General features: G+C 33.9%; 1 protein-coding gene across 2 annotated transcripts in view; it reads right to left on the bottom strand.

Moving 5' to 3' along the window:
- LOC145316813 (inactive tyrosine-protein kinase 7-like) overlaps positions 1–8,164 on the bottom strand; it is a 66,724-nt gene extending 58,560 nt beyond the window's left edge. For both annotated transcript variants that reach the window (XR_013878712.1, XM_080157552.1), the window contains exons 1-2: positions 6,939–8,164; positions 3,163–3,607 (exon numbers count right to left, since the gene is read on the bottom strand). Coding sequence is in view for 1 of the 2 variants with exons in the window: in XM_080157552.1 (XP_080013678.1) it covers positions 3,163–3,607; positions 6,939–7,682 (1,189 nt within the window). In the remaining variant the exon portion in view is untranslated. The remainder of the gene's footprint in view (positions 1–3,162; positions 3,608–6,938) is intronic.
- Positions 8,165–12,741: the final 4,577 nt, after the last annotated feature.

Here is a 12,741-nt window from a genome sequence, read left to right as displayed (position 1 = left end):
ACATCTTTGGGAACTTTTAATAACTTTTGGTAACTTTGTTAAGTTGAGTGTCCAAACGTTTCAACCACTAATTATAACCTACAAGAGGGTTAATTTTTGGGTATTTATATTAGGGATGTACATTAATTTATTGGTAATTTTCTTATTCCTTTAAATCCCTGAGCTTTCTTAGACAGGTGAGAATTGTTTCTTATGGTGTTTTATTCTTACAACAAAATAAATTTTTTTTGAATTAAAAGAAATAAAGTATATAGTTCTATGAGAACTTGTGAGCAGTTATAGAAAAATTAAAAAATAGAAAGACAGTACAAAATGATTAGGTATATGCATTAAAATTCAGCAATAAGATTTATAACATATCGGTAAGAAATTTGTAAAACAATAATACATAATATTTGCTGTAGTGATTATTTGTCGCTGTGTATGAAATCAATATCAAGTTACTACTATTATTGGACATTTAGTGTGAATTCGAAACAGTCCAGAAAAACATTACTGGATATTATAGACTTAGAGTTGACGAGTTTAGCCAAAGTCTTTTATACTTTATATAAAAAACAAAACATTGAAAATAATAACATTTCATTTTGGTATTCCCTAAATTCATTGGAGACCCTTCAATATTTTGTATTTAGAAGCAATCTTTTCTAAGCAAGATTATTGAGTATTTTAAGATAATTTTATCTCTTTTTTACACAATTTTAGGTATTTATTATCATTTGCCAATAAAAAAAAATGGAAATTGTATAAACACCATGTAATATGTATGACATGTATGACTTCCGTTCACCAATGTCGATTAGGAAGGGTGTTTACATGGGGCGTAGAAGGGGATTGGAGACCACCTTTTTTAGAATTCAGGATTGGTTTAACTTCCAGAATACAACTAAATTGAATCTTCAAAATTTTAAATAACATTGACAAGAAAGGTATTTTTTAAAGGTTTTACCGTTTTGACACTTAAAGGAGAGAGTATATTCGATAAAAAAATATCCTAAATTGGAGAGAACACCGAAAAAAAAGTAAATTTTGCCAATTTTTTTCTATTTAGCTTAGATCTGAACTTCCTGATATCATTTTAGAATTTTTTTGTTAATAAGTGATCATATCAAATAGCCCCACTTTTATTTGATTTTGAATATTCCCCTGTCCCCACGCAGTCTATACGTTTTTTCTACATTTATGTCCATTCAGAAAATCTATTTCAGAAAACCTATAGTCAATCAGTCCTATCGATTTCGAACTTTGCATGGTGATTCCTTTAGTAGTTAGGTACGATTTAGGAAGCGTAACAGCTCTATAATCATTACCAGAATGTCAGTACGTCCATTTTAAACATGTTGATTTTTTACTTATTTAAAAACAAATTTTTATGTGATCTAATTATCCGAGTGTTCTGGTTTTTGGTATACTGATTCCTGGGACAACAAAGTACAATATTATAAGCAAAGCAACTCTCTGGCTTTGACTCTTATTCATTTACATTTTGATTATTCAGTTCTGACACTATACAAGTGTTAATGTCCGTTTGTCCTATCGTTTCAGAGCTTCGCTTTTATGGATGTTGTCATCCTTGTTTTTAAATAATTTCAGTTTATTAATCTTAAACTGCAATTATATCAGATTACCAAATTATCTAATCCAAGTTTTATACCTACTTTTATTTTTTATTAAAATAAAATAAAAACACCATAAGACTTTCCTCAGCATAATCAATTCGGACAAGCTATTTTTGTGATCTTTTGATTCAACAATAAAAAAACCTTACAACTTTATATTTATTATTAAACTTTTTGGAGCATTTTAATGTTGATAAATATTGGAACACCTATTTTATACCTGTCCTACATGTAATTGTACATTCAGAGTGATTAAAAAAAAAGTTTATCTTAACAAATTGGTGAGACCAATAATAAAATTAAATTGTATGGCACTATATTTCTTGTAGAACATTTTATATTGAAATAAATAAGATATTTATATAGTCCCAAATATACGGTATAGAATTTAAATCAGTACACTTAAGAAAATCAAGAATCTCGATTATAAGACTAAATTTTTGGAAGAATTTTTTGTTGAAGTTTATCATTGTCACGATCTTATGGACATAAATATCCTTTTTTCCTGCTGAATTTGAGAGTTAAAGCAAAATGAAAAAGGGAAAAAAGGGCAATTTTATTTCAACTTTTAGTAGTACTGACAGTTTCTTCCCTTTGATTTTCTTTATAAATATTATATTAGGTAGGTTGCTTTGATTGCAGGGTTATTTAGGGATAAGACAATGGATGATAAATTATTGTTAGGAAATTTTAATACTCAAGGTTTGTACGGCCCCAATTTAAATTTAATTGAAATAACCAAAGTTTTTATGTCAACAAATTTTACAATACTTTGGGTTCCAGTACAAAGTCTCGTCCCTCCTTGCATAATAATAAATTCCAGGGTTTGCTACGAGAATTACACCCCCCACCCCCAAAAAAGTTAAGTAATCTTTAAGCATTAATTTTGGAGACTTAAATTTTCAATGGTTTGTGTAGACTATATAGTATCAAACAAAGGTGGTATATTGACTCAATATCGACACGATGTTATTATAACAAGAGCACAGATGTTTTACAGGAAAAATTTAACTTATATAAAAAAATACAGTAATTTAACATAAATTAGTAAAAACCTTTCTACTATTATAAATATAAAATAAACATACTTTGCTTAGTTACCTTAGTTTAAATAGCTGTTAATATACATTCTTCATACATTGCTTCAGAAATATTTTAAAACAAATATATTATATTATTATATCTAACTTAAATGTTCATTTTTTTGTCGTTACTTCAGCTTTTAAGGGCTTAATTTAAAATTTTCATACATATAGAATTCTACCTATAAACCCAAAGAGACCTTAGCCCTTGTGGTAAGCCTAACCCTTGCCACAGTGCGTATGAAGGTGCTTTGACTTTTGTGTCAGAACCTAAATTGGGACATAGTGCATTTCATGAAATGAAGTTACCTAACCTAGGGTAATGAAACGCATGTCCCAATTTAGGTTCTGACACAAAAGTCAAAGCACCTTCAACGGAGCCTATAAAACGGTTTTGAAATTATAAATCTATTCTATCAATAAAAATAAATATCATCCCTAAAATGTAAAAATAATCTTACCTTCATCAAGTAGAGTGACATTATTAATGATGAGATTATAATTTTCATCCTGAGAAATCCTCTGATCCTCAGAATAAACACTTTGTCCCAGGTCCACATTATTTTTCTTCCATACAACGGTCAGCTTCTCGCTCAGATCCGACACCACGCTGCAGTTCATGACCGCCGACTCGAAGACCTGCACGGTTTGGGCGCGCGGCCCGTTGATAATTTCCGTTTTGCTCTTCACCACCAGGCTGCCGGTGTGACGGGCCTCGCCCTGGTTGGATGCGACGCACGTGTACGTGCCCTCGTCGGCGGGATCGGCGTGCATGATCAACAGGCCGCCGTTCGGCTGCAGGATGTGCTTCTCTGACGCGGCGATGGGGGTGGTGCCGTTCAACAGCCATTTTACCGTGGGCTGGGGGTAACCGTCGGTTTCACACCGAATTGTAACGTTAGATCCCTATAAATAATAATAGAAATTAGTTTTGCTTCAATGGCAGGGAAGTGTTCAATCGTAACTACGAAAGTGACTGTTTATAACTGCCAAAGGCCAGGGATTAGACAATGGAATAAATGGATTTATTATAACTTCGATCTTACACAAGATTATCAAGTTCTCTAGTTATGTGAAACTTGTAGCTGACTAAAATAACGAGCCACCCCCCTTACCCATTCCCTCCTACTGAATGAACCAACTGACCAATAAGTGATGCCTATGTAAGCAACCAAAATTGACGAAAAATTTTCACTTATCATAGTATTCACGTATATTCTATATCCATTTTGGAATATTAATAAATCTTTCTATGACATTTGTCCTCTCCATCCCTAAGCAATAATCCTAATAGAAAATGGGGTCATAAGAACAAATTTGCAGTCATGAACAATCAAATATCAATATTATGCGGAGATGAATGAACATTTGATTGAAGGGGGGGGGGGGTGCTTCACACCCCTGTCCTGGATAAAATGTTTATTTAAAAAAACATGCGCGTTCAGTTTTTTTCATTTCCTGATACATTTTTGTCCCCCGATTCCAAAAATATCTTTCCCAAAATCCTAGCTGTTCTATAAGATCTCCAAAAATGCAAATTACTTTTGTCACTGATTTTTCAATAATTTTCTTAATAACCAATACCAAATTTTGTTCAAAACATGTTTTAGTGCACAGTAAAAAGTGTCTAACACACCTTAGAATATACATTCCTTGAATGCCAACAAGACCTAACAGAATCAATAAAAATATACCTGCTGTTTTGACCATTATTAACTGTTAAACAGAGCTAATTAGGTTTTTAACTAGAAAAGACATTGAAGGAGCAGTTTTTCAGATTTGACTAAGTAAAACAAAGTTGTAGAACTCGCCAAGCGCCTAAAAATAGTTGAAAGATACACTGTTGCAGCAGTGGCAGAGATTATCTGCATCAAAAATATATAAAACAGTGTATAGCAACATTGTGTCCATTTTTAGACAGCAACTTTGTGCTTTTCCAATAAATATAAAGTTGTAGAACTTGCTAGGCCTAATAATAATAAACATTATTGGCATCCATCTAGGAGACTTTCTAAGAAAAACTGAAATTGTGAGTTTAACAGTGAATAACGGTCAAAACAGTGATTGGTGGGTTCAAATTTTCATCTAATTTTATCCTCATTGGTTTGTTAGTTTGTTCAGACCACACTAATATTAGTGCATCCTGTAATAAAATGGAGAACTTTTACAAATAGACCATGACAATGACCTACTAAGCCATTGCCAAAATTGTGTTGGAATATCCTTATGGAGTCCTGTCATCTCAGAGAACAGCTGGAAAAAGTTACAAATACCACAGAAGCTCTCAAACTCATTACTGTTAACCTTAAGATGGCCCCAGAACTACATATACATCAAGAAACAAAAATTTTACCACCAATCAAAGAACATTGCATGATGAAATCAAAACAATACCTATTGACCAGACATCAACCTGACCATCCAGCATACAAAAATTTTCACAGACCATGCACTGCCAGCAATGGTAGTAGAGATTATCTGAGTTAAAAGTAAATAAAACCAAACATTTTAATGATGTTCTCCATTTTTAGACAGGAAAGACTTCACAATTTTCAGTTTTCTTCAAAATGTCCAGAAAAGTGTGTCAAAGGTAGATGTCAATAATGTCAATGTTAAGCCTTGCAAGTTCTACAACTTTGTATTTATTGTTAAAGCACAAAAAAAAGTTACTTAAGTTGTTTTGGGAAAAACTGAAAGTTCTGACGTTTAATGGTTGATATGGTTGTTGTTGTTGTTGTAGCCCTGATTCTCTGAAGTTAGGACTCAGATGCACACGGAGACTGGAAGTGAGAACCCTTAGGCCAATCTTAGATTGGTAAGCTTCTCGCATAGCTGATTGTATTCTATGTTACATTACAAGCTGACCCGCACTTCTCATGGAAGCTACTCAAATTTAAATCACCCTGGCCTAGAGTTTTGGCAGGTGTTCCACATCAAGCCACACTAATTAATGACACTCTCATACAAGAAGCATAGACAAGGGAAAGCATGGTTAAAGCTGCTTGATATGTAGAACTTCCTACAAATCTCCCTCCTTACAAACTAAGGGCATCTCAGGGATGGTTGTGTGATTCATAATCTAATAAATTACAACAGCATTTGTCAACGAAGTGCAAAGTCTATGCTGGGACTTGGACTTGGTTTCTCCCAACCACAGCTTAGTGCGCTAACCACTACTATGGGCAAACCATCATTGGCAGGTTCAAATTTTTGGCTTAAATTCTGTTAGGCCTTCATTGGATTTTTTTTTTGTGTCTGATGTCCAGGTCCCCCCAATATGAGTCCTTCTTGTCTAAAAATGGGCACAACATTGCTATGCACTGTTTTATCTATTTTTAATTCAGATATTCGCCGCCACTGCTGCAACAGTTTGTCTTAGGCAGATGCCCTTCTTACAACTATTGTTAGGCTTGGCCAGTTCTACAACTTTGCTTTTTTTAGTCAAGTCCGAAAAACTGCTCCTTAAATGTCTTTTCTGGTTTAAAACAAATATGTCTATGTTTAACAGTTAATAACGGTCAAAACAGCAGGTATATTTTTATTGATTCTGTTAGGTCTTGTTGGCATTCAAGGAATGTATATTCTAGGGTGTGTTAGACACTTTTTACTGTTCACTAAAACATGTTTTGAACAAAAATTTGTAATAGTTATTTAAAAGATTATTGAAAAATCAGTGACAAAAGTAATTTGCATTTTTGGAGATCTTATAGAACAGCTAGGATTTTGGGAAAGATATTTTTGGAATCGGGGGACAAAAATGTATCAGGAAATGAAAAAAACTGAACGCGCATGTTTTTTTAAATAAACATTTTATCCAGGACAGGGGTGTTCACGGGGAAGCAATTTGTTTGTTTATTTGATGTTTTGTTGATGGATTTATCTTTTATTCATTCGTGTGAATAACAAGTTTTTATGTCAAAGAGAAACCAAAATAAGAACAATCATATCAATAAGTAGCGCAGCAATAACAATAAGAAAAAATAAAAAAAATAAAGAAAATAAATTAAATTTAAAATACTAAAAACTAATAAAATCTGAAAATGTCCGGTTGAAATTATTGGGCAATATTTAAAGACTTTTAAGATTAGATGGTTTTATAAATAAGGAGAGTTTTTGGATCAATTTTAAGTTTTTAGACGGTTTTGCCATAAAATCTATGATACAACAATTCCGGTACTTAAAGTTTCTTATTCTTTAAAAATTTAAACATTTAGGTATGTATTGTTTTAATGTTTACCTTAGAAACGATAAGATTTTCTGGTCCAGCGGTGATTACAGCGTTAACAGTCAAAATATTCAAATACGTATCTCTGTACTCGTAACCAGCAACATTAGAGGCGTTACAGGCATAGTTGGCCACGTCCGCCGGCCCGATATCGTGAATAACCAGCTCTGTATTGGTCTGGCCCGCCATCACATCACCGTTCTTGTACCACACCACAGTTGGCTCTGGAGTGCCGCTGGCCTCGCACTGGAAACGCGCCGTGTTTCCGGCCCGCAAAACTTCAACCTCCGGAGATCGGACAAATTTAGGGGCCCGAGTACCCTTGGGCGAACGACCGCCAGCATCCGGTGTTACATGCACAACGGTGGACTTTGCACGGCCGTAGTCATTAACCGCCTCGCAGTGGTAGAAACCCTCGTGATTCGGAGCCGGCGTTTTAAATTCCAATTGGCTATGATCATCGCTGGTCAGCAGCTTGATGCCCTCGTAGGTCTCGTCAGTCAACGGTTTGCCGTTCTTAAACCAAGAATACTTGGGCAGGGGCTCGGCACTGGCAGAACATTCCAGAACAAATCTATACATTGGCCCAAACATAAGCTGCACCTCCTGATTTAATTTCTTAATAAACAACGGCGGTTGCGGCGGTTTTGTGAACTGTTGCGCTTCCGCTGTGTTGATGGCTGTTCCCGCTATGAGCATAAGCATGGTGATGACCGGAAGTTTCGGCAAACACCTGCTATTTAATTTCTCCTCCATGCTTGATATACGAATTTAACAATATAATTAGAAATAAATTATAGTTTCTTCAACTTTATATTCAGATGTGTGTCTTTTTAAGTATGATTTATATTTAGAAAAGGTTATTTACCATCACGATTTAAACACTAGGTATGGTTATTAATTTTCAACACTACCAATATAAATCAGTCAGACTTGCTTACTATGCAATGGCATATATAGGTATACAATATACTATACATACACTCTTTAACCTTTTAGTCAACAAACACGTTCAAAAATGATCTATATTTTAGTTGTTAGCAATTGTCATTTGAGTTTATCACTTAATTTAGACTTTTATATTATTAATTTAATATATTTTAATGCCTTTTTATGATAATCCTCACTTATTTGATGTTTAAATTGGTTTAAATATAACTGATATAAAGAGCGCAACCAACTCTTGGTTGCTCTAGACGATTTTTATTACTGAACCGTCTCGTGGATTTTTCTTTCTCTATATCCACTCCCTCCCTCTCTCTCCCCTGTTTCTCTCCTCTCCCACACTTTTCCGGCCGGTGCGGAAAGGCCCTTTTCCCCCTTTCCCTTGGCAGTGCTAACTCCCTTTATCCTTCCCCTTAAATTAGGAGCAACCATTCTAATTTCTGACCCCCCCCCCTTCCATACCATGTATCTCTCTCACTCTCCTCCACTCTCTCCCTCTTTCTCTCAATTTATGAATCATTTTGAATTCCGTCGAAGCCTGAATTACGAAATTTACTCTCTCTACTTCTATTTAATAAGACGTACGAAGTTGCTTTAAATTTTGACCTTAAGGATTTGACTCAAATTTAGTTATTACTCATTTTCTACCCCATATTCAAAAAATGACTCATTTTGTTTTACATTTTACATTCATCAAAAATGAAGTTTATCCTTAATTATAGTAACAGGATCTGTGTCTGTCTGTATTTGTAAATGTGTCTGTACCTTGAAGGATCTCTGTAACTGCTGAACCGGTGTGCCTTTCTTTTACAGTGAAGCTTTAGACCTCTTAAACATCTTAAAGGATATATTAAGATGAACTTTTCAGGAAAGCTCTATTTTTTAATTTATCAAAAAGTTAGTTAAACCCAATAGAAAAAGCCCTTAAAGCAGTGCTTGTTTACCCGAAGCAAAATACCTCTACAATTAACCAGTGTTGCGGAGCCGGAGCCGGGAGCCGTGGATCCGCTATATTTTGCCGGAGCCGTAATTTTCGTTAAAAAACGGCTCCGGCTCCGGACTAGATAAATAAAGATTTTTATAAATTATAATTTAATAACCCTATTTTGTCATGTGCAAATGCCCATATTAAGTTTTTCAAGTCCATTTTTATCAAAAATTGAACTCTTAAAACCTTCAAAAGTCAAAATTAGACGTGGGGAAAAAATATCTCGAGTTTTTTCTTGATTTTAGGTCGGAGCCGGAGCTGGAGCCGGAGCCGCAATCATCATAGACGGCTCCGCGGTGCCGAAGCCGCACCAAAATCAAACGGCTCCGTAACGCTGCAATTAACAGTCCGTTTGGTTCGTGCTTTTCAGGGAAGCATTAATTTGTCTAAAGGTTTTAAGATATTTTCCAGATATATAAGCGTTAGCCCTATAATAAAATATCATGGTTTTCGATCTTAAATGAAGCTTCATCTGTGATTATTTTCTGATCCTCCAATAAAAGTTACAGGGTGTGTGTCCGTCTGTGCGTAGCCAAGTATCTTGCTAACAGCTGAACCGATATGGTTCTCCTTCACATATGTATTTTTTCTTTAGGTCGTAGGAAGGCTTATAACTATTATAGGGGAGGGTACCATGAACCCCTTAAGAGAAATCTCCCTAGAAAAAAGATAACCCCTCCCCCCAAAAAATTAAAATTAATTTACAATAGAATGTTTAAAGACATATTATTTTATGCAATTTTCAGGTAAGCTTTGTAACTATATCCGGGAAAGTTATCAGACCCTTACAATTTACAACTTTGTTTGAAAAAATAACCCTACCAACATGAAACTTTAACTTACCCTTTGCAAAACAAGGATATCAATATCCATTACGAGTAAGGGTCAAAATACAATTTACTGGAATAAAAGCTAAATTAACAGACAAAGTGAAATATTGAGTAGATGCCAATTGATTAGCAGAACCGTAACAACAAATTCAGTTTCTTATATATAAAAACACATTTCTCCACCGATTACAGACAGACCGACGGACCAAGTAAGTTCTAGAGCAGATGCTCATTAGTCAGCAAACTCTTCAAATATTAACAGCTATCTATCTCTGATAACATCAAGGTAAATTACAAATCCCCCTTAGACCAACATACCACACATTAGTTATAAGAATCTTTTCTAACTTGTAACGCCATACTAAATGGCAGACGAGAAAATCACATTTCTCCTATGTTGTTCGGACGGACGGGTGGACACACAAATTGAATTACAGAGTAGCTCTATTAATAAGAAACTAAATACTTGAACCGTAAATACTCAGCAATAAATTACATTTTTGCAACTTTATTTAGGGTAAAAGCTTTGCAAAATTAGACCCATGTTAGCCTTAGGCATTATGTTGACTTACAATTTCAATGACTTGTGTGTCTACAATAAATGTATAAGTATAGGTATATTAGTATAACCCAAACAACTACTTAGTTCAAGTGGCGGGGACCTTTTTTTGTCTGCTTGTTTCTGCTCTTTTGTAGCGACTTGTCTGTGTTAATAATTAGTGTATTAATAACGAGTAAAACAAGAATTTTTCGCGCATTTAAGCTTACTGGTAGATAACTGTGCATTATTGAGAATTGACTATTCCTAATTTATTGTAGGCTCATTTCGGTTAAAATTTTGTGCAAGCATGATCAGTACGTTCCTCCATTTGGCCATTAGCAGCCTTTAAAGTTCATAAATTTTTGCAGATAATCGTTACCAGGAACATTTACCGTGAACTGCCCTAAATCTCAATTTTGTCTCCTGCAAAAAGCTACAACTTGACCTTAAGTGAATTATCAAAGTATTTATTTTGCATGCCAAAAGTTTTGAATAAAGTCTGCAAAATTTTCTCCTATTTATGCATTATGTATGTATTGAGTATTATGCTGGCTATACCAGGGGTCTGGGGCTAGATATTTTTTTGATTTAAAAGAATAGGACGATTTTGTCTGGTAAAAGTTGTTTTTTTAGAGAGAAAAATACACATAAAGTAAATTTTAGAGATTTTAAAAGTTCTTTAATTAACCTTTTCTTTTTGAAAGCTAAACTTTTCTTCAATTAAAGTCTTATTGTTAAATTAAGCATGTTAGAATTGTATTATCTTTTTAACCCTTGCATAATTATTCCTATAATAGTTAGGTACAATAAGCAATATGGAACACGAAAATTTTTAGATTTTTCAATGATGAATTTTTGAACATTGATTCCTAGGGCCACCAGGTACAATTTCATAATCCACCCTATTTAAATGGGGGGAGTAAAAAGGCTCAACCCCCCTGGGTTTAATGAACTGCAAGTAAACTAATAAAACCATTAAACTATGATCAAATAACCACGGATAAGGGAGGCAAAACTTACTAGAGAGAGTCCTGTTAGGAAAAATAGTATTTTTAAGCTTAATTGGTTGATTAGGATTAGAATATAGAATTTTCCCTCCTTTGTCCCAGCAGAAGAACTTAATATTCTAAATATATAATTATAAACTAGTCTAAATTAGTCACCTCCCTTGTCCCTGCAGAAGAACTTAATATTCTAAATAATTAATTATAACCTAGTCTAGATTAGTCACCTCCCTTGTCCCTGCAGAAGAACTTAATATTCTAATTATGTAATTATAAACTAGTCTAGATTAGTCACCTCCCTTGTCCCTGCAGAAGAACTTAATGTTCTAAATATATAATTATAAACTAGTCTAGATTAGTCACCTCCCTTGTCCCTGCAGAAGAACTTAATATTCTAAATATGTAATTATAAACTAGACTAGATTAGTCACCTCCCTTGTCCCTGCAAAAGAACTTAAAATTCTAAATATATAATTATAAACTAGACTAGATTAGTCACCTCCCTTGTCCCTGCAAGAGAACTTAATATTCTAAATATATAATTATAAACTGGTCTAGATTAGTCACCTCCCTTGTCCCTGCAGAAGAACTGAATATTCTAAATATATGATTATAAACTATCCCTTGTCCCTGCAGAAGAACTTAATATTCTAAATATATAATTATAAACTAGTCTAGATTAGTCACCTCCCTTGTCCCTGCAGAAGAACTTAATACTCTAAATTTATAATTATAACCTAGTCTAGATTAGTCACCTCCCTTGTCCCTGCAGAAGAACTTAATATTCTAAATATATAAATATAAACTAGTCTAGATTAGTCACCTCCCTTGTCCCTGCAGAAGAACTTAATATTCTAGATATATAAATATAAACTAGTCTAGATTAGTCACCTCCCTTGTCCCTGCAGAAGAACTTAATATTCTAAATATATAAATATAAACTAGTCTAGATTAGTCACCTCCCTTGTCCCTGCAGAAGAACTTAATATTCTAAATATATAATTATAAACTAGTCTAGATTAGTCACCTCCCTTGTCCCTGCAGAAGAACTTAATATTCTAAATATATAAATATAAACTAGTCTAGATTAGTCACCTCCCTTGTCCCTGCAGAAGAACTTAATATTCTAGATATATAATTATAAACTAGTCTAGATTAGTCACCTCCCTTGTCCCTGCAGAAGAACTTAATATTCTAAATATATAAATATAAACTAGTCTAGATTAGTCACCTCCCTTGTCCCTGCAGAAGAACTTAATGTTCTAAATACATAATTGCAAAATAGACTAGATTAGTCTTGTAACAATGGATTTATCATTCCTTGGATGTTACACTATATTATCATGTACTCTAATATACATTAACCAGCGGTTTCGCCCATAGCCTCTAGGGGCTTTGCCCTAAGAGGTAATTTTTTTTAAAAGAAAAGAAAAAAAATTGGAGATGCATCCACTAATTTCGAACATATTAAAGAAAAATTTTAACAGATTTTTAAAAAAAATTAGTG

The sequence above is a fragment of the Acartia tonsa genome, chromosome 4 (assembly GCF_053477335.1).
Source record: "Acartia tonsa isolate MP-2025a chromosome 4, ASM5347733v1, whole genome shotgun sequence".
NCBI lineage: Eukaryota > Metazoa > Arthropoda > Copepoda > Calanoida > Acartiidae > Acartia > Acartia tonsa.
Note: the sequence above shows the minus strand (reverse complement) of the source record. Positions and strands in the feature narration are given on the sequence as shown.